This window comes from Lineus longissimus, chromosome 10, assembly GCF_910592395.1.
Source record: "Lineus longissimus chromosome 10, tnLinLong1.2, whole genome shotgun sequence".
Lineage (NCBI taxonomy): Eukaryota > Metazoa > Nemertea > Pilidiophora > Heteronemertea > Lineidae > Lineus > Lineus longissimus.
This window is the reverse complement of record NC_088317.1, coordinates 11,481,211-11,504,118: the sequence shown is the minus strand read 5'-3', so window position 1 is coordinate 11,504,118 and position 22,908 is coordinate 11,481,211. Positions and strand designations below refer to the sequence as shown.

General features: G+C 43.1%; 1 protein-coding gene and 1 long non-coding RNA gene across 11 annotated transcripts in view; one reads left to right on the top strand and one right to left on the bottom strand.

The window, feature by feature from the left end:
• Nucleotides 1-14,846: 14,846 nt before the first annotated feature.
• LOC135494762 (uncharacterized) lies at nucleotides 14,847-19,192 on the bottom strand. Of its 3 annotated transcripts, XR_010448444.1 has the most exons (5): nucleotides 18,505-18,756; nucleotides 17,899-17,977; nucleotides 17,532-17,629; nucleotides 15,146-17,396; nucleotides 14,864-14,917 (listed from the first exon to the last, which is right to left on the bottom strand). It is a non-coding gene; the product is annotated as an uncharacterized LOC135494762 (long non-coding RNA). The 3 variants fall into 3 exon arrangements; XR_010448445.1 differs by lacking the exon at nucleotides 18,505-18,756 and adding an exon at nucleotides 18,970-19,192 and having other exon boundaries at nucleotides 14,847-17,396; XR_010448443.1 differs by having other exon boundaries at nucleotides 14,847-17,396.
• A 42-nt stretch (nucleotides 19,193-19,234) lies between these two features.
• Nucleotides 19,235-22,908, top strand: part of LOC135494760 (uncharacterized) — a 35,471-nt gene continuing 31,797 nt past the window's right edge. For 5 of the 8 annotated variants that reach the window (XR_010448434.1, XR_010448438.1, XR_010448435.1 and 2 more), the window contains exons 1-2: nucleotides 19,610-19,758; nucleotides 22,730-22,860. Coding sequence is in view for 1 of the 8 variants with exons in the window: in XM_064783030.1 (XP_064639100.1) it covers nucleotides 22,825-22,860 (36 nt within the window). In the remaining 7 variants the exon portion in view is untranslated. Of the gene's footprint in view, nucleotides 19,569-19,600; nucleotides 19,759-20,570; nucleotides 20,606-22,729; nucleotides 22,861-22,908 lie in introns of those variants that run through there. The other 3 variants (XR_010448436.1, XR_010448437.1, XR_010448439.1) reach the window with 3 other exon arrangements.

Below are 22,908 nucleotides of genomic sequence, written 5' to 3'. Positions count from 1 at the left end.
ACCCAAAAATGGGACCCACGGAATAACTCCCAAGACTGGCAAGAGTCCTAGGCGGGACAAGCATGACAGCCCGGACAAATGTCTCTGTCCTCCCCCTTTTTGGAAACTCAGGGGGGCGGAAGACACCCGGAGAGAGAGAGAAATTCGATGAGTGGACTAGGCAGGAAACACCTAGACCACGTGCTGAGCTGCGACAATTGGACCGAGAGACAGCATACCGTCTGTTAACGTGGAACAATCGCGCATATAATACTGGGAGAAAGTGGAGTGGGAACTCCACGTAGCCACATCTAACACCTCGTTTAGCACCACTCCCTTATACTCAGCCCAAGAAGTAGAGATGGCACTAATCTTGTTGGCCGTAACGGCGCCCAGGCGGCGAAGCTCTGGAGAAATGAGAGTCATAGAATAGGCCAGCCAGATGGTGGCCACTAACCACCTAGTGACCGTAGCAGCAGCTATCTCCCTAGTAAACCCCTCTCGATAAGACACAAAGAGGCGCTTGCTGCCGAGGCAAATGGCAGGCTCCTTGGTCTTATCAAAATAGAACTTCAAGGCCTGAATCGGGCAGAGACTTCAGTCCAGAAGATCCCTAGAGACCGTAGCAGACGTCAAAATTCTGTTTCCGACGTATACTGCAGCACTCCATGGCACGGCACCTGCATGGTGATCCCAGTTTTTCTCAACTCCATAGACATCCTATCAATAATCATCAAGGTTCATATAAAACAGAAGAATAAGGTATAAGCAAACAACAATTTGAATGATAGAATTTTACTTAAACTTTCAACTAACAAGTTGTTCTCCGAGCAACGGTTCGTAATAAGCTCGTAAGGTTGGAAGCACTTGTGTGTAAAAGGGATGCTCAGTCAGCATAAGCACGCTTTTGCAGTTAGGAAACTTCCCATAGTTACACTCCAAACAAATGAAATGGCCAGGGCCTTTGTGCTCACCTCATGTGGAGGAAAGATGGATAAAGAGCATGGTATTGTGTCATGTAGTGTTAGGTTTGATGTAGGTCCAAGCAATTACAATTTCCCCAAAATGGCCAATTTACAGTACATTCGACCTATGTGACCTTGAAAAGTAGGTCAAATCAAAGAAGACCCGGGTGACACATTGAATGGTTGTTAGAATTAGATGTACCTATGATATAAAATTGGTGCCAATCGGGCAAGTCATTACTAGAAATAATGGCATTTTGAAGAATTTAGGATTTGGCCCCCTCCCTGGAGGCCAAACGGCAAATCAGATCGCACCAAACTTCGATACCTGCGATCACCTGACCAAGGGGTACATGTGTACTTAATTTGTGATCAATAGTCATTGCAGTTAAGAAACGTGCCATAGTTACGGCCTGACGGCGAATTTACGCCATTTGACCTCTGTGACCTTGACAAGAAGGTCAAATTAAAAACCTGTGTGACATATACTGTTTGGTGGTTAGATGTACCCATGATATCAAATTGGTGGCAATCGGGCAAGAAGTTAAGGAATAATCACATTTTTAAGGTTTTTGGATTTTGCCACCTGGTGGTCAAGTGGTGAATCATATTGGACCAAACTTCGGTCCCTGAGATCACCTGACTAAGGGGTAAATGTGTATCAAATTTGGTATCAATAGTCATTGCAGTTTAGAAACGTGCCATCGTTACATCCTAATGGCCAATTTACACCATTTGACCTCTGTGACCTTGAAAAGGAGGTCAAATCAAAAACCCAGAGGATATATGATGCACCTTTGCTAGAAGTACCTACCATATTTTTTTCAAAATTCCCCGACTACTATTAAGGGAGATATTGCATATTTTCACTTTTAACGTTTGGCCCCCTGGTGGCCAAACCATGAAACGAATCGGACCGAAACTTGGTCTCCAAGGTGTCATTACATAAGGGTATATGTGTACCAAGTTTCAACTCAATAGCTCAAACAGTTACGAAACGTGCCCTGCTAACGGACGATGGACGACGCCGACGACGACGACGACGACGACGACGACGGACGACGGACGCCACGGTATGGGATAAGCTCACCTCTGCTAAGAGGTGAGCTAAAAAGGTTATGTGATGTATCCTTGCATGGAGTACCTACCATAAAAATATCATCGAAAGCATGTCACTAATAAGCTAGATATTGCACTTTTTACCTTTTTTAGTTTTGGCCCCTTGGTGGCCAAGTCAAGAATCACATCAGACCGAAATTCCATGTCAGAGGTTACATGACGTAGGGAGTCGTGTGTACCAAATTTCAACTTTCAGCTTTAGCAGTTAAGAAACGAGCCATATAGTTACACTCAAACGTACAATTAATACCATTTCACCTAAGTGACCTTGAAAATTAGGTCAAATAAATGAAAAGGCCAGGGGCCATTGTGCTCACCGGTATTTAGGTAACGACTTAATTGACAATGAATGTTTCTTGAGATATGACCGAAGAAGACTCTGAGGTACTACTAGTATCTGTATCCTAATCATAGGGCACTTCATCTGTCCATGTGGAAGTCCTTATCTTAGGCCAACCTTACCTTTGGGATAATGTGCAACAAATATGAACTTAATTGTCATTGCAGTTAAGAAAAATGCCATAGTTAAGCCGCCAAACAGCAAATTCACAGCATTTTACCTCTATGACCTTGAAAAGTTGGTCAAATCAAAAACCTGTATAAGATATAATGTATCCTTGCTGGGAGTAACAACCATAACAACTTTATTGAATATGAATCACTAATGAGTGAGATATCACAATTCCTATGTTTTCACTTTTTTGCCCCTGATGTCTAAGTCGAGAAACAGATCAGACCAAACATCAGTGTCAGAGGTTACCTGACCTAGGGGGTCTTGTGTACAAAGTTTCAAGCCCATATCCCTAGCAGTTATGAAACGTGCCACAGTTACGCTCAAAGGCCAATTTACACCATTTGACCTCTATGACCTTGAAAAATAGTTCAAATCGAAAACCTCTATCATATGTGATGCATCCTGGCTGGGAGTACCTACCATCAAAATCTCATCAAAAACAAATCACTAACTAGACATAACGCGATTCGAGTGAATCGCAATGTATGCCCCCGCTGAGTGGGCATATTTTTAATGTTGGGTAGGTTGAAGGAAATGAATTTAAGTGCTTATACTGGTAGTAATCTGCTTACTGTATTTAGGTGCATTTTAGCGCACTGCACGCGCTAATTGAGGGTGCAGTTAAATTCAATTATAAGCGCAGTTTAAGCGCAGTGCGCTAATAATTGAACAAAAATGTTCTTGATGTGCGTGTTGATTGGTGGCAGGAGAGGGGTCATTCCACCTGGAATGAACAGCAGTTGTGTGTTTTGCTGCTTAAAAGTGTCTTTCTCTTCGTCTTTCATGTGGCAGTGCGCGGTATTCAGAGTTAACATGCTAGAGTACTAGCGGGGTAAAACATGGAAGCATGCAGCACGGGACTGTGACAGTTTGTTCACGTATTCTTCCAGCATGTTATTAGAAGTCATGCAGCCTCCCTTCGATGCAGTGACGATGACGTCTCCGAAAAATATTAGCACATACGTTTATAATCGGGCAAAGTGAAGGCTGAAAATATACCCTAAAACAAGCGATTTTTGTTTATAAGCGCATGTGCTAAAATGCGCATAAATACGGTATGTAGTGTGACAAGTTTTCATCAACCAGTCATAAAACATTGAAAGGACTGATGATGGGCATCGTAAGTTGGGTTTGGAGAGTACCTTTGGAGACAGTGGTCATGGTGAAAACCGTGTCCTTGTTGCAGTAATCAGCCATGAAAGGACTGATTATGAGCACTGTAACTGGTGTTCTGAGAGCAGCTCTGGAGGTGGTTACAGTGGAAAGAAGTGTCCTTGGTGGAGTAATCAGCCTTAAAGCGGTGATTGGCATCGTAATCGGTGTTCGGAGAGCAGCTGTAGATCAAGGCAGTCGTCACAGTGGAAACGGTTTGCTTGTTACAACTCTTGGGCATTCGTCCGCCATTGCTTTATATGGAAGAAGCCGAATTTGTGGGTTGGTGTGTTGGGCTGAGGTGGGAGTTGAGGAACATCAATTGGATGGGTATCGTAGCTGGTGTTCTGGTAGCAGCTGTGGAGGCAATGGTCGAAGTGGAGGAGTTGCTTCCAAGGGATGCCGAGTGGCCACTCTATTACTGATTGAACATATAGTAGACTGGGTTGTGGTGGCTGTAGTATGTTCTGCACACTCCTGCATGTATTTCATCAAGATGCGACTTGATATAGATGTGATCTAACAGTGTGCAGTTGAGTGTTGTAGGTTCCTTGATGAGTTGTTGAAATGAATGGAGGGGGTGTTCCGGCACTTGAAGACGTTCTTTGAGTAGGTTGTAGTTGAAATCTCCGCCGATCACAGTATGCAATGGAGATGGAATGGTTCTCGGGTTAAACTGTTATAGGGCGGAATGCAAAAATCAAGTTTGTGGCCTGGCGGCCATCTTGGATTTTGGGTCGGGCCCAAAATCAATAGGGCACCTCCCCTTCACCAGAACATCACACCACAGAAGTTTCAGGTTTATCACTCACTCGGTTCTCAAGTTATGGGGCGGAATAAAAAAAACAAAGATGGCCGCCTGGCGGCCATGATGGATTTTAGGTCGGGTCCAAAATCAATAGCGCACCTCCCCTACACTAGAGCATCACACCACAGAAGTTTCAGGTTTATCACTCACTCGGTTCTTAAGTTATGGGGCAGAATGTGAAAAACAAAGATGGCCGCCTAGCGGCCATGATGGATTTTAGTTCGGGCCCAGAATCGATAGGGCACCTCCCCTACACTAGAGAATCACAACACAGAAGTTTTAGGTTTATCACTCACTCAGTTCTATCGTTAGGCGTCGGAATGCAAAAAACCAATATGGTGGCCTGGCGGCCATCTTGGATTTGGGCTTTGGCCCAAAATCAATAGGGAACCTTCGAGACCCTAGGCCTTCACACCATAAAAATTTCAAGTCTACCGGACAAGCGGTTCCTGAGTTATAGAGCGGAATAGAGTGCGGACGCGGACGCGGAAACCAGCCAAGAACATAATGCCCCCATCTCAACTTCGTTGAGCGGGGGCATAATAAGTGAGATATCACACTTTTTGTGTTTTCAGCTTTGCCCCCTGGTGGCCCAGTAAAGAATCAGATCAGACCAAAATTGGCTGTCAAAGGTCTGACCTAGGGGGTCATGCATAAAAACTTCCAAGCTCATAGTCATAGCCCTACCAGTTAAGAAACGTGTCACAGTTACACTCAAATGGCAAATTAATGCCATTTGACCTATGTGACCTTGAAAAGTATTATTATTTTATTATTAAAAACATTTTTATAGCGCTTAACGTTGTTAAAACTTCTAAGCGCTTTACAATTTATAATAAAACATAACATTAATACAAGATAGAATAAAAGTCATTACTAAAGAAAACGTGCAAAGGATTCAAAAGAATTTCTTAAAAATATGAGTTTTTAGTGCAGTTTTAAAACGACCCAGGGTACTCTGGCCACGAACACTATTTGGAAGCTCATTCCATAGCTTTGGTCCCGCCACTGCGAATGCAGAGGAGCCTATCACCCGGTTTGTGCGGATTTCCTTACACAGACCCATTGTACTTGACCGCAGGGAGCGTGAGGGTTTCTAAACTTCCAAGCAGTCTGCGAGATATTTTGGTGCGTAATCATGTAGACATTTGTAGACCATTAGATTAACCTTGTACTCGAGCCTTGCTTTCAAAGGAAGCCAGTGGAGTGCGCACAGAACCGGAGTGATATGATCCCCTCTGGACAGTAGGTGGTGGGGAGAGGGGGGATATAGTAATTATATAGTTAGGATGACGCCATCATGGCAGTTGACCCAATAGACGCTGACATAGTATAGAAAATAGGTGGGGAGAATGTGGGAAGGAAACTAAACACAACAAACAGGAGAAGGATAGGTATTTTGCCCGGAGATAAGCATAATGATCCCAATACCCAAGTGTAGGATTTGAATTCAAAAATACCTTCGCCAAACTTCGTCCTGAATAGTTTGAGGGTAGCGCATGCGTTTGAGTTAATGCGCATGCGCTTTCTACAGAAAATTGAAATGGCTTGTGATGTGTTGTGTTGTGGTTTCACGCTAGGATTTTGTCATGGAAACGGGGAAATAGATATTGAGACCAATGTACTTTCAAGATTATCGCATTATTAATGGGACCAGACCGTCTACATCCTCCCACACGCCACGACATTGACGGAATCGTTGTCGAAACAGGCAGCCCCGAACCGATCATGTTGGTGCGCATGCGTACTACGGAAAAGTTAGCACACTCGAAATCTTTTGCGGACTTTTGCCAGTTCAAAGCACGACTTCTTTGCGGAAAGAGAAAAATAATCTCTGGCAGCGATGCAGATTGTTGTTTAATGCATTTCGATTCGCCCCAGGGTATCGTCACACTTTGATTCGGCCCTGTTTTGACGAAATCTCCAACCGAACAGCGGCTACTCTGCGTAAAAATCATCAGTCCCCTGTATTGTTTTGGAAAAAGAAAATCTCTCCCCAGGTAAATTGCTGTGCATAGGCGTAGCCTATACGAATCCTCGCATGCAAAAATTTCACCTGGGCAAGGTGGTTTTCTGATTCCGGGTCAACTTTTTTCATTGACGGTATAAACATACTCTCTTACCATCTCCCTATCACTTGTAGTACTTCATTTCCAACTTTTTGCATATAGATCTCTTTTGCCCAAAGACAGTCTATAAATGCTTCCCAAAATTGGTGGCTTGCATTGGAACTATCTCTTTCCCCCTTGTCCGTCATTAAAGGCATTCAAGTGTGTTTGTCAACAATGACTATCTCCTTTGTCCCTCCACCATGAGGCCTAGTGTCCCCTATGACATCACTATTTCGGACACTCGGCGCCCCTGGAAAGGTGTAGGCCTACACTAGTGTCACTATAGGAATAGGCTACCTGGAAATCTTCAGGGAGATGCTGGAAAAAAATTTGTAGACCCCAGGGCCAGGAGCTAAAGGGTTAAAACTAGCCGGATGGTAGTTGCTAGTTACAAAGGTAGTCGCGCGGTGGCACGGCTTACTTTGGAATGAGTTTACAATCCCCGATCACACCCCAAAAAAAGGTCATCGGTTGACTAACGAGGCACCACTGTTCAATGGATTTATAGTTGAATGCGATCAAACTACGTCATTTCCGATCGGGATTGTAAATTTTAACCCTTACTTTTTTTTAAACATGGCGCAGGCACCTTAAATGGAGACAGTTCAGCTTTAATAACAGCCCAGACACATGGAAATAGCCAGGTTAAATATGAACAGCATCTTCTGCGAAATTTCCGGAATGTTGTACCGTATTTGACGGTGTATAAGTCGCATGGGTGTATAAGTCGCACCCCCGACTTTGGCGCAAAAAGTTGATGTAAAAAGTTTTTTAGCCCTCAGCACAACTATAACGATTTCCTCGGGCTTGTCGTCTGAAGAACATTTTTTTCATCGAATACAACAAGATTCAAGTAATCTTGGGCCTGCCTGATGATGATTTTTCATTGAATACAACAAGATGTGCGTCATCTTATCTTGTCTGGCGGCGGGAGTGGCCCGTACACCCGGCTAATGCACGCACTGCCGAGCCTAGGCAACTCGAGCGTCTCGCTGCATTCCAGGCATAAATCCTTTCCCAGTCATGACATGATAAATAAATCATTGGTAGAAGGCCAAAAAACGTTGAACGCCCTGGCTTAATATGTTAGTAGTGGAGAACAGCAGCCGAGAAACACAACGAAACCACGTTATTGCAGTGTCTGTTGGAGTGACAATCTTCGATCCGGCGCCATTTTCACCCTCGAGCAGACGATCATTGAAACAATGGTTCGCCGTCTGGCGTAGCAAAACTAACTAGAAAATAAATACTAACGGAGTCTGTGAGGTTTTGATTGGTGAAACGGTGGGAATTTTCAGGAATCGAGGTCAAATGAAAATTACCGGTAATTATGCTTGGGTACAGCTGTATGCGTGTACATGTAAGAGTGGTCAATGTTTTAGGTTTGGGTGTATTATCATTTTCGTCATTCATCTGGGGCTTTTTGTGTATAAGTCGCACTTCCATATATAAGTCGCACCCCCCACTTTTGTGGGATTTTTTTATGTAAATAGGCCTAGGTGCGACTTATACACCGTCAAATACGGTATATCATATGCTTACCATTTTGTTTATGTCTGAATGAATTCACTGCCACTTTTTTGTTCCAATGATGCAGATAAACGCCTCTTCAAATCAAACTCACAGACATGACATGGACGAGGACATTTTCAATCCCACCGCGGCTTGGGCCAAACTCGCACAGTACCGAAATTTGTAAGCAACGAAATCAGCGCCTCTAGAGTCAAGATTGGCCGGGAATTTGCCGAGGTCACATGACAGACAAAAATAGATTCAATTTCGAGAAACTTGCATCAACTATCAAACACCTCGTTGCTCGCCGAGTATTTTGCAAGCTTGCTCAGGATGTTTTTTGCTTCTTGTTAGTTTTAACTTAGTGTTTTAGCAACCTCATTCTGAGCGTACAGAAAGATGCTCTACATCTTTCCGTGCCGATCTGACACTCGAGGCGCGGATTTAGTTCGTCGGCGAGTAGGCCAACACATGGTACAGGCGGGAGGCCAGATGATCAACGATGCGAGTCGATGTATTGCGCATGTACTGAATTGAAATAATGTCATTGTTTACGATCGCCTGCACATGCGTTGAAATACCACGTGTCATTGCCTATTTCTCTATTCAGGCTGCGGTAACATAACCACGTGCTATTTCTTGGCAGATGCATTCATGACGGAGTGTCCAATCATTTTCATCCTATCAAATTACATTAGGGTCAAGTAAATGATGTCTGCTAGTATATCATAATCTGGGGGGAGGGTGGGAGGGTATGGCAAGCCAAAGCGGAATTTATTCAAGACTGTGGAATTATTCAAGAAGTTAAATATATGTTCAAGACCAAAATATGTTCAATCCTGAATCAAATATTGTCAACCTTGAATCAAATATTGTCAACCTTGAATCAAATATTGTCAATTACCTTGAATTAAATATGTCCAACCCTTGAACATTTTCAAAACATGAATACAAAAAGTTGTAAAATCTAGCTCATATATGAAAATAATATTATCAGTGCAGTGCCCTAGTAAGCGCGCAGCGCCTTTAGGTTGGGGGAAACCCCCCAAACCCCCTGGTTGGGACCCTGCTATAGTTCCTTCCGCCAATTTTTTGTTTTGATAGACAGTTTTCTCCGTGTATCGCATTAGCAGTAACTCAACTCCATCGTCATAATAGCCGGCAAAGAAATGGAAAATGTCCCCCCCCCCGAAAGGTGTCCAGACTATCGTAGTCTGGGACTCTGGCAGATTCTAATGTAAAGTGCAAGCTCTATTGAACTCGCGCAACTGTCGCCATGGAGAGCCCCCCCCCCAACCCCCGTCCTTCTGACATGTTTCAGCCAGTGCATTGGGGGGAAGGCCCCTCAAACCCCCTATTGGCCTCTCAATAAGTCCTTCTGAGCTGCTTACACTGGGGCGCTCGAGTAGAACCCCCAAATCTTCATGATGGTGCAGTCCTTTGACACGTTTAACCCAGAGCGAGGAAGAGGTACTCCTTTGATGGTACCCTAACTGCAACCCTCAACCATCATTACCCTTCCTTTTCACTGGCATGATATTGGCAAGACTCCCAAGTGGTCGTACTGGTGGCTTCCTTGAGACAATTGCTTGTGGTCGTACCTGGGCAACCAATTCAAGGGGTCAGGGATCTTGGGATCAGGTTTTTCCCCCACCAGCATATTGCCGAATGCATAAAAAATTGGTTGGAAAGGGTTTTTGCTGGCCAAGAGACTTGAAGACACTTGACTCTTGAGGAACACCAGACTGATGAACAAAGAACCTGAGGAACATAGAACCCTCTTCATACCTGGGAGCATAAAAAGCCTGCTAGCGAATATTGATTATTCTTTAGAAAAAAACGGAAGATCTGCAAAACCAATGGTACCCCATAAAAACATACATTTCTCCTTGAGGTGTCTTCGGATCCCACCACGGCCCGTGTGGAATTCGTTCAAAAGGTTTATTGAAATCTCAAAATAAAATTTTTTTCTCGAAACGCCTGCCCGTCTTTTGCTCATTATTTCGGGATTATATCCATTTTAAGCATCTTTTGGATATTATCACTAAAGTTTCAAAAATCAAAACACATATGTCGGGGGGGTAAACCCCCTGAAATTGAAGTTGGATTAAAAAACAGTGAGAATAATCGTGTGGTTCTCTCTCGGAGCTCAGAATAGTCGAGTTACTACTTTCGCGCGTTTATCTCTTCTGGCGGCCATTTTAAGTCAAATTTAAGCCATTTGAAACGAATCCATGGACTTGAGAAACATTGTTTACATTGGATGACGTCGTATGCACGTTAACCATAGTAGCGCTTCGCAGAAAAGCCTTCGGCTTTTCTGCTGCGCGCTTATAATGCATTCTTGAATACTTTTGTTCAACCTTGAATCAAATATTGTCAACCTTGAATGAAATATATTCAAGACGCACGTGACTATATCCAAGACGCACGTGACCACGAAATTGATGACGTAGAACCCATGGTACTTCTGATGCATTGCGGAGGTCGAATTCTTCGCACGAGGTTTAATGAGTTTTTTACAAAACTAAACAGACACACGACTGACAGTGACAGAAGAAGAATCCTTATAATGGACAAGGAGAAGCTAAATTTACTGGCTCATGCCAGTAATTTCGAAGATCTCTTGCGGGATCTTCAAAATTCTGCGACGGGTGCTCCCTCAGAAATTAGGGAGCTTGAGCAGTTGCCATTTGTATAGGATTGTATTTTGAGGGTTTATAATGTTTGCCATGCATGCTACTACCGGTAATTCAATCATGTCATGAAGCGCAACGCATCAGAAGTACAATGGGTTCTACGTCATCAATTTTGTGGTCACGTGCGTCTTGGATATGGTCACGTGCGCCTTGAATATATTTCATTCAAGGTTGACAATATGTGATTCAAGGTTGAACAAAAGTATTCAAGAATGCATTATATAGATTTTACAACTTATTCATGTTTGAAAATGTTCAACGGTTGGACATATTTGATTCAAGGTTGACAATATTTGATTCAGGATTGAACATATTTTGGTCTTGAACACATATTTAACTTCTTGAATAGTAATTCCACAGTCTTGAATAAATTCCGCTTTGGCTTGCCATAGGAGGGTAATTGAGTCCCACTGTACTCCCAGTGCCAGTCTAGTTGTATTCTCACGAAAACGTACATTTTGTCTTGGCTATATCTCGAAGGTTTACTTTCTTCCTAACTTCTGTCTGGATGTAACCCATCTGCAGATGGTAGAACTGCAACACCATTTATCTCTCAAGTTCTATGATCCTTGTCAACTTCTAGCTGGTTTTGTGTCAGTCCTGTTACAGCCACATGCCCTCAAATCCTTTATATACCCTTTGCGTACTCAACATACTTTGTGGTGGTATCTATCTCGTAGATTCTTATTATCTTATTCTCAACAGTCAATAAATCATTCACGATTAGGGAAAACCCACCATTCTTCTCTGACTTCGACAACTCGCACCATGTCGGTCGAGTTTACTTTATGTGACTAATACTACACGTGCTTCTAGAATTCCGCCATAACATCGACTCGGATCGTTGGTGATATGAGGTTTCTAATGCCTCCTTGAGTATCGGGGGGGGGGGGGGGTCAACCTAGCTGAAAAGTTAACCAATTTCTATGAGTGTCTCAGGCTCAATTAGGGTCACTATCAAAGGATATGAACGTCTTCCGCGCTCGTTGTGGTGGGTGTGGTAAGGAGGGGATAAATAAATGGACCCCTAAAGTAGGCTAGACTAGCTCATTTAGAAACCTGTTGCAAAATGTTTCAGCACTTTGCTTTCCTCGCTTTCGTTTTCTGAAGGAAAGTTTCGCACTTTTGTATGTTTCACTCTTTCCACTCTTTCCAGGCTCCCATTCAAATTCAATTGTGCAAAGTTTAGATAGAAAAGAGACTTACTCTGTGTACAATAAATTTCTCACTTGTCATCGTTCACGCAGGGTGGGGGGGGGGGGTTGGGGGATGATGATTATGTGCGTCTGGTAGGGGTAACCCACCACACAAAAGGTCTGGCATTGGTTTTTCTTGAAACGTGAGGATTATATGTTGAACATTTTGCAACAGGTTTCGTGCGATTGGCATGGTTAGTAAATGAGCTAGTCTAGCTTAGATCTGGAGTGGGGCGATTAGGGACGTTTGGTGGGGGTTACCCCACCCGCTCAAAATGATGACGATGATCAATCTTGATACATGTAAATATGCTGAACATTTTGCAACAGGTTTCGTGCGGTTAGTAAAGCCGAATCGGTAGATGTCGTCCTGGGTACCCCTAAACTAAAAGTAACCCAGTTTGAAATTTGCGCACTTTTGAAACCTGTCGATGAGGTTCTTGAAAACGGTACTTTAGCGTTTTGCAGGCAAAAATAGATTTCATGACTCGGGTGAGAGACCCGTTTTCCTTGGACATGTTGGAGTTAGCCCAGCTGTCAATACAAGTACATTGGTCGAAACACACAAAAGATAGGGCTCTTCCATCAGTGGGAGGTACGGTCCGCAACTGGCTTTTCTTTCAGAGGGAGATGGTGATATGAATTTATACAAGGCGTTTCGAAAAAAAATTGAGTTACTACTATTATAGTATATGTTTGTCATGATCATCATGGAAAAGGATCGCCTCCGCCCCCCCCCCCCCCCCTTAGCCCACAAGAAACCTTTTTATGCACATTAGTTTTTTTTACTCCCAGATCAAAAATTCGAAAAGATTAAAGGGACACTAAAGACTAGGGCGACAAGTGAAAGTTACAGAAAGTCCCCAATAGGGATCTCTCGCACCTCACGGTATGTCTAAACAATTCAAGCTTTTACAAGAAATATATTTAATGCTGAATCTAACCTGTCCCAGTGCCCTAATACTCTCTATGTTAGTCACCTGAAGATGGCCAATTTAACCCCCATGCTCCTGCCTATAGTCCCCCTTCAAAAGATTTTTCCCTGCTTAGGTACTCCAGAGCACGGGACTTTCCTCGACCCCTCACCCATGCATGTTTTTGATGACATAATGGACTACAAAGGATTCTACTGCTTGGGATGATATTACCTTTTCGAATTACATCTTTATCCCTCTACATGGATGTGATACAAATAAAGTGGAACTTCCCTTAGCTGAAACAACTCTACTTACGGACACACCCTCTATTAATGACACAGCATGTCATGATGTGGCCCCAAGTTGGTCCTTTCCAGCGAATTTTAACTGTTTAATTAGGACTTTCAATTAAGGACAGCATTTGCCAGTCCAAAGGTTGTCCTTTCTACTGTTAGTAGTGAATTACTTAATTGTCTTGATTAGTCTTATAGCAATAAGACAATTATTTTTCGACTAATGAATTTTTTTTTAAATCCCCTTATTACAATGATTTGTTGTTTTTTTTCAGAAATTAGGCTCTCTGCAAAGTTCTTAGCATTGGATGGTTGCTTTCTCAAGCAAATTTTACGTCTAAGCCAATTGGAACACTTTAAGGGGGGGGCTGTAGCAGGCAAGCAAATTTAAAGGCTAAGCCAATAGGTACACTTTAAGGGGGGGCTGTAGCAGGGGTGCAGAAAGTTTTTTGCATTCCTTTACAAGAGACTTTTCCTATATATTTTTACTTGTTCAGGAGTCTTAAAATCCTATCCTCAAGACAGAGCCAGTCACATGCTCCTCCCCTTGCAGAATCTTTTCAATTTCATTGTATGATGAATGCTTGCCTCTTCTGCAATGGAAGTGTCGACAGTGATAAAGAGGATAATATCACCACTCATGGTTATTCTTGTATGCCATAGCACTTGCAGCTGATCAGCAGACTATGAAATAAGAGTTTCGCGAATTTGTCTAAAGAAAGAGCATAAACGTCAAAATTCCCGCAGGAAGAAAGACGTCACATGACATACATGTGATCAAATAGTTGATACATACTAGATTTAGTGCAAATCGATGGCTGCGGCCAACTAAGAAATCCTGGGAAACGGGTCACTCACCCGAGTCATGAAATAACTTTTTGCGAAACTTAGCGATGGTGGCACTCTTTCGCGGTAGAGAATGGAACTGAAATATTCGTCCAAAACTTTCAGTTCCAGGTTTTACTGCGAGATCACGCTACCGTCGCCCAAGCCAATTTGCAATGCAATTGAGTATGTTTCGAAAGTTTATTGCCAATGTAAATTAGACATAAGGTGGGGGGGGGGGGGATTTGATAATTTTTTAATGGGTTTATTGCTCTTGAACAATGAAAAGAAGTCCATCTTATTACATGCAAATACATGCCAAAGTCAATGTTTCCTTACCGATTTTACAGTAATAGTACCAGCATGACTGTGCTGCCAGCTATTAATAGATAGGTAGTCTTCAGACAATAAGTTATCATCTATACTATAATGCGCGTTGTGGCCGCTAAATAGGAGGCGATTTTTGTTTCAAAATTGGGCCTCGAAAATGCGTCGAATTCTTGCAACTTTTGGTTTCGTAGGTGTGGATCATAAGTAAGAGTGTCACTGAGGGTGTCATACGTCGAATATCTTCGTGGTTTTAGAATAGATAACAACTTTTCAGAGAACACGTCGACTGGAGAGCTCCACTCATTCTCAAAAGCATGCACAAACTTCACGCATATTCTCCCTGCCACATCAGTATTAGCTTCCATCACGTATGTAGTGCTATACAACCTGGTCCATGGTGCAGGGTATTAGCAGGGAGATTAATGATTAGCCTGTTCTAATTTAGTTCTATTCGAGAAACACTGACCTGAGTGATAAGGCAAATTCTGCAGAGTGGCCTACCGGAACATGTAGTCAGGGTATCAATAAACAGTTATGCCAGGATGGACAAAATATGTACAGTGGCCAGCGCTTGCTGTTTGTTTTATTCTTTACTGACTGATGTTGTCAGTTTGAAATGCGTTCTGCATCTCTCCATGCGCCTGGCTTTGGTCCGACAGTGGCATTGGGTACGGGAGTGGGTAGGTGATATGCCTAATATGTGAGGGCCTTATTTGGAACAGGACCTGCTGTCACTGGTCTCAACGCATTGTGCAAAATAGCGTACTCCAATCAATCTATTGGGGGTTGCATGTAGATAGCAGCAATAAGTCCCTAAATGCAGTTAATTTCGTGTTTAACCTTTAATAAAACTTCAGTAACGTTAGAAATTTAATGTAGCTCAATCATCGTGCCCATTTAACTAATGTATATTACATTTCAACTTTGCCCGCTCCATTGGTATATGCTAGTCTATACTATAATGCGCGTTGTGGCCGCTAAATAGGAGGCGATTTTTGTTTCAAAATTGGGCCTCGAAAATGTGTCGAATTCTTGCAACTTTTGGTTTCGTAGGTGTGGATCATAAGTAAGAGTGTCACTGAGGGTGAATAAATAGCAACTTTTCAGAGAGCACGTCGACTGGAGAGATCCGCTCATTCTCAAAAGCATACACAAACTTCACGCATATTCTCCCTGCCACATCAGTATTAGCTTCCAGCACGTATGTAGTGCTATACAACCTGGTCCATGGTGCAGGGTATTAGCAGGGAGATTAATGATTAGCCTGTTCTATTTTAGTTCTATTCGAGAAACACTGACCTGAGTGATAAGGCAAATTCTGCAGAGTGGCTTACCGGAACATGCAGTCAGGGTATCAATAAACAGTTATGCCAGGATGGACAAAATATGTACAGTGGCCAGCGCTGCTCTTTGTTTTCTTCTTTACTGACTGATGTTGTCAGTTTGAATTGCGTTCTGCATCTCTCCATGCGCCTGGCTTTGGTCCGACAGTGGCATTGGGTACGGGAGTGGGTAGGTGATATGCCTAATATGTGAGGGCCTTATTTGGAACGGGACCTGCTGTCACTGGTCTCAATGCATTGTGCAAAATAGCATACTCCAATCAATCTATTGGGGGTTGCATGTAGATAGCAGCAATAAGTCCCTAAATGCAGTTAATTTCGTGTTTAACCTTTAATAAAACTTCAGTAACGTTAGAAATTTAATGTAGGTCAATCATCGTGCCCATTTAACTAATGTGTATATTACATTTCAACTTTGCCCGCTCTATGGGTATATGCTAGTTTGAATAATGGAAGGTGCTGTTTTGATGGGAAAAAATAGGGTTTTTAAAACCAAATAGCCAGGCACCGATCTTCCAAAATTAGCGAAGGTTTCAAAACAGTCTCCCAAGTATGGGGCAATCTCTTCATCCATGGAGGCCTGGTTACAGATTTTACAAGTTCGAGACCTGTACGTAGGACCTAAAACTCACATAGATCCCCATAGACATAGGTTTTTGGGGTCAAGCTATCCATTGCAGCCATCAGTTTCAATGTAAGATAGGCCAATGCAGTGAAATCCAAGATGGCCGCCAATACCTGTAGGGCTGCGTTCCTCTGCAACCAATTCAGCTAGGAGGTTGATGTTGGTGTCTAGACATAGGTTTTTGGGGTCAAGCTATCCATTGCAGCCATTTGTTTCAATGTCAGATGAGCCAATGCAGTGAAATCAAAGATGGCCGCCAATACCTGTAGGGGCTCTGTAACTCTGCAACCAATTCAGCTAGGAGGTTGATGTTGGTGTCTAGACATAGGTTTTTGGGGTCAAGCTATCCATTGCAGCCAGCAGTTTCAATGTAAAGATAGGCCAATGCAGTGAAATCCAAGATGGCCGCCAATACCTGTAGGACTCCGTACCTCTGCAACCATTTCAGCTAGGAGGTTGATGTTGGTGTCTAGACATAGGTTTTCGGGGTCAAGCTATCCATTGCAGCCATCAGTTTCAATGTGAGATAGGCCAATACAGTGAAATCCAAGATGGCCGCCAATACCTGTAGGGGCTCTGTAACTCTGCAACCAATTCAGCTAGGAGGTTGATGTTGGTGTCTAGACATAGGTTTTTGGGGTCAAGCTATCCATTGCAGCCATCAGTTTCAATGTGAGATAGGCCAATGCAGTGAAATCCAAGATGGCCGCCAATACTTGTAGGGCTCCGTACCTCTGCAACCAATTCAGCTAGGTGGTTAATGTTGGTGTCTAGAGATAGATTTTTTGGTTCAAGCTATCCATTGCAGCCATTTGTTTAAATGTAAGATGAGCCAATGCAGTGAAATCATCTGAGTAATTTTTACAGCCGCACCTGATTAGTTGAGAGCCATTCAGCGGGATGGGACGTAGCTGTACGAGTTACTGCGGCAGCCACGGACTTTGCACGGCTAGAAGGATGGGGCGGGCCTCCGGGATTGTTTCAAAGTATGTTTTGTGTTGCTTATATCTGGAAGAGAAGGTTACACTTCTGTCATTTTGTTAAAATTGGCATCCTGGACTTTTCGGGCTATCTGGGAGTGGCGCAGTAGATGAGACTGTAACGTCTGAGGTCACCAGTTTGATTCTAAGTCGGACTACAAACCTGTGAGTACAGAAGCATGGCATCTCTGGGCCAACCAGCTTGCAGTCGATACCAGTCGGTGGAGAATACCAGCTGACATACAGGCGGTTCTTTTGACGCTGAAATTATAACACCCAAATAAAAATATGTTGTGATATAGAATTTGACTTCGAGCAGATAAATTTTGCTTCCTTAAGGCCAGTGCTGAACTGGAACGAAAGGTTGGCAGTCCGACAGATTGACTGCTGTAAACTAAGAATCTGAGATACTGTTAACATAACTGGGTAATGTTCAAAACATTAAACTCGCTAATACATGTTTTTCTTTTTATTGTTTACATAGAGTTCTCAGATGAAATAAATGAAATCCAGCAGAGTTCTATGCCTACCATTGGCAGAACTCTTCTCTGGTAGTCTTCAAAGTCCTCAGGTGACATCATGACACCCCCATCATCATCGCCAACAATTCTGAAAAGATTCAAAACGTCTGATTGGGATGGTACGGAAGTTAAAAGAAAACATCCAGCAAACAAGTGATTTTTCATCGCTGTGACCTGTGATTTTAGTAAATCGTCACAATCTTGGACGAGTGTTTGTGTGTCTCACTTGGAGACAGTAGTCACAATCTGGATGAGTGTTTGTGTGTCTCACTTTGAGACAGTCCGAGTCTGGATGCGTGTTTGAGTGTCACACTTGGAGACAGTCACAATCTGGACCAGTGTCTGTGTGTTTCACTTGGAGACAGTCACAATCTGGACGAGGGCTTGCTGGTGTCTTTCTTGGACTGGAGACAATCTTGGATAAGTGTTTTGTTTGTTTCACTTGGAGACAGTCACAGTGTTGAACTCGCTCCTTTGAACATATAAGTTAGTGGCATTTTTGATGACACACCCTGTAGGCCTATTATCCACTCAGATCCAGATGATTTTTTGGAGCACACACTGTAGAAAAAACACATCATTTTGACAGCAGATTTCAAGTCAATTAAAACCTACCTTCTGTATTCCAGATAGGTATTAACGTGTGCCCCCGCATCGGGGCCAAACGTCTTTGTGACATCTTGGACGGATTGAATTACGCAAACTATATTATTTGCGGAAAATGTCACTTTGTTTACACAGCACCAAAGACAACCGGTGTCTCAGGTCACCGATGGGTGGCGCTGTTTATTTGTAAACAAAAGCACGTGACACAAATTTTAATTTACCACGTGCTAGCCAAATACCATTTGGCCCACCGTCGCCCAAGCCAATTTGCAATGCAATACTACAATCAAGATGTACAGACCGGGGGAGCTGGCGGTACGTACCCATAAGTATTTGCGGTAGTCTCGCGCGTACCGGATATAACCCATGAAGCTTTTCTCCTTCAGAGAAATACTGCGTTGCGCTCAAGTGCCTAGCCTTTTAAAAAAGGCTGTGGACTAAATTAACGTTCGACCAATGAGAAAGCCACATTACCCTGCATACGAGGTTGGACGCGTGATCACTTAGTGACAAGTAAAAATAGAATCAGACCACATGTTTCTATAGTCAGAATGCTGCCGTTTGCGCTGTAGTACACGTGTGTTGTCCAAATTTTCGATTTCAAGCAAGTTTAAGGCCAACCTCGTGTCCACCAGACTAATGCATAATTGGCAGTTGAGCGCAACGCAGTATTTCTCTGAAGGAGAAAAGCTTGATAGGTTATATCCGGTACGCGCGAGACTACCGCAAAGACTAATAATAATAATAATTTATTTGATTTAAAGTGCTAAAATAATGGTGCATACATTTTCTAAGCACTGTACATAATATTAAATGAGTACATTAAAAGTGGTGATTTCATGAGGATAAAAAACAGTTTAAAAACATCCGGAAAATATGAATATTTAAAACATGTATGGCCTACTCTGAATATGTTAGGATAAAAAGATGAGTTTTGAGTTTACTCTTAAAAGTGTTTAGCACAGTGACATCACGTAACCAGCTTGGAAGGGCGTTCCACAGCCCCGCGGCCCGGACACACAGAGATCGATCCCCGAAGACCCCATTTGAACGTGGGATGGCAAGACTTATGGGTACGTACCGCCAGCTCCCCCGGTCTGTACATCTTGATTGTAGTATAGAGTATGGACCGCCTAATGGACCGCTACGGCTAAATAACAATAGCCTTGGAGGTTGTTAATCTAAATTGAATATCAGTTGCCGCACCTATATTTCGATGAAAGGGTACAAGGACGGTCTCCCATATCAAGCCTCTGGGAATAGGTTTACAGTCAAATTTATAATTTTGATAATTTCTTTAATGAGTTTATTGCTCTTGAACAATGGAAAGAAGAACAGTCAATCTTATTACATGTAGATATTATGCCAAAGTCACGACAAAGTAATTCCGATCTTTAAGAAAGGGGACAAACATAGTCCATCAAACTACAGACCAGTCAGCCTAACATGCATCTGCTGCAAACTTATGGAGACGATCGTAAGAGATCACATTCTAGACCTTCTAAAGAGGAACAACTTGCTCTCTGAAGATCAACATGGGTTCACCCGCGGTAAGAGTTGCGTGACCAATCTTCTGGAAGCCTTAGAGGCATGGGTCAAAGCCCTAGACTCTGGGAGCAGCGTCGACATTGTCTTTCTGGATTATTCCAAAGCTTTCGACTCTGTACCGCATGCAAGACTAATCACGAAACTAAAGAGCTATGGTATAACCCAGCCGATTTTAGGCTGGATCAGAGATTTCCTGAGCGATCGTCTCCAGGCTGTACAGGTAAATAATGTCCTATCAGAACCCATGCAGGTAAAAAGCGGGGTGCCGCAAGGTAGTGTCCTCGGCCCGCTCTTATTTCTAATATACGTTGATGACTTGCTAGAACAAAATCTATCCCCGACTGAACTGTTTGCTGACGATACTATATCCTTTGAGTCAGTGAATAACCTTGAAGATTGCGAAAATTTCCAGGTGAGTCTTTCGAATATAGACAAATGGTCGGGTAAGTGGCAACTGGCCTTCAATTTACCAAAATGCAAACATATGAGGCTAGGTAGATTCGAAACCGCCTTCAATTACTCCTTAGAAACAAAAGACAGTGACCGGCATTACATCCAACAGGTAAGCTCAGAAAAAGACCTTGGGGTGACGGTGGACAACAAACTTAAATTCATCAACCATATTGACGATATAGTTAAAAAAGCTAACTCCATACTTGCAACTATCAAAAGAACATACACAAGTCTAAATTATAGCACGTTCAAACTACTCTACAAATCTCTGGTCAGACCTCATCTGGAGTACGCGCAGGAAGTATGGTCACCACACTACAGGCGCGATCAAGACAGCCTGCAAAAGGTACAAAGGCGAGCCACTAGGCTTCTAAAAAACATCAGACACTTGGAATACAAGCAGAGACTAGAAATACTCGAGTTACCAACTCTTAAACATAGACGCCTGAGGGGCGACCTAATAACAATGTACAAGATCGCCCATGGCCAGATGATAACCAAACTGGAAATTCCTTACTCGGAGAACGTCGGTCTAAGAGGCCACCAGCTCAAGTTAGCTCCCCTTAGAGCACGTTACCAGCATCGGGGCAATTTCTTTACCAACAGGATCGTGAAACCTTGGAATGAACTGCCCGAATCAGTAGTTATGGCTCCAAGTCTGAACACCTTTAAGTCAAGATTGGACAAATACTGGATACAAAAAGGGAAAAACATCTGTGAGTACTAATGAGGACCAATTTCTAAACGAGACCGTAAACATCACCGAAAATTATGACATAACCTTCTTTTCCCCATATATTAAGCAAGCTTTATTTCCAGATGGACACACAGCCCATTATGGACTCCAGCCTGGACTATTCAGATATGCCAGACGATGAATCTATTCCTGAAGGAACGACAGCTTCAGAGGACGAGGGAACGACAGCTGGAGAGAGCTCTGATGAGGGAGAAGACATAATAACGGGTACTACAGCTTCAGAGGACGAGGGAACGACTGCTGTAGAAAGCTCTGATGAGGACGAAAATCTACATACTGCTCCAGAACAAGGGGGGACTCCAGTGATAGAGGTTGCAGAGCAAGACCCAACAACTTACAATGCAGCAAATTCGCTTCCAGAAGAGGAGGAAGATGATGATAACGATTGCCCCGAAATAAGCCAAATGGGAGGAGACAGACGCTATGTAATCATGGGAGAAAACATAATATCGGGTGTCAACATAGACAGCCACGACCAAGGGGCAAGACTGGTTACCATGGGAAATTCTCTCGGAAGCTGCTGCCCAATCTGTCCTCATACCACCACCAGATTAAAAAGGCATGTCCTATGTATCCACCTTCCGTGGTTCATTAGGGGCCCGTCAGCATGTTTCCAGTGCAACGTTCAGTGTGGCACCATCATCGCAAGGAACATAAGGCATCCAAACTGCCCGGTGAGGGCGGACGACCCCTCCCGATGGGCCTCTCTGATTCACCAAATGCTAATGATTATATTCCTGGCACTGAGACTAGAAAACTCGAACGAGATACTGGACCTGGTCAGACGTCACCGCCTGCACCCTGAATCATCTCAGCAGAATACCTACAACTCTCCCTTCGATCCCTCAGAACAGGTTTTCATGAGTCGTTTCGAGAAAATGTTTAACCCTTTCCGTAATCAGGATTCATCCTTCACCCCATCGCCCCCAAATAGTCTTATTGCCGTAATACACTGGAGAACATTAACCAGACTACTTTCCTTGATCCCAGACGACGTACTTGAACAAATCTTCAACCTACATCTATAAAAACTTGACCATCTCTCTCTTCCCCTCTCAGTATCATTCTTATCTCATCTTCCTCTAGTATCACATGCCAGCGCTCGGCAACCTGCCTCGCTGCTTATACTAGTTCATCGTGTCTTACCATAAACCTGTATGCATAACTTGCTACATATCTAAAAGTAGTTCTTAGCCAACCCGATGGTTAACTCTTCATTTTTGCAGCGCCCGACAATAGTCTCGCTGTTTGTAACCTATAAATAATCTACTTAATATGCTGTACATAAGTCATCCTAACCAAATGACATCATCATGCCATGTATTATGTAACCCATTGCACTGTTAAACATATAAACGTTCCTTTTCACCAGGCCTGAAATCAGTATATTACCTTTCAGATCAGCCGGGACCTCTATACTCCACTCACTTGTCCTATATAGCACCCCAAACTAACATACTGTCCGTTCGTTAACAGAAATCCAGCATTGACATCCCCGTGACACCATTATATACCAGGACAAGTTTAGGCTATGTCACAGAAAGCAGGGAGTCCGCTGTAAACAAAGGAGTATGCTGAGTTACAGAGAAAACTATATCATCAAAGAGGTATGTCCTTCGGTAGTTCCAGCTTATTAGCGAACAACAATATAACTT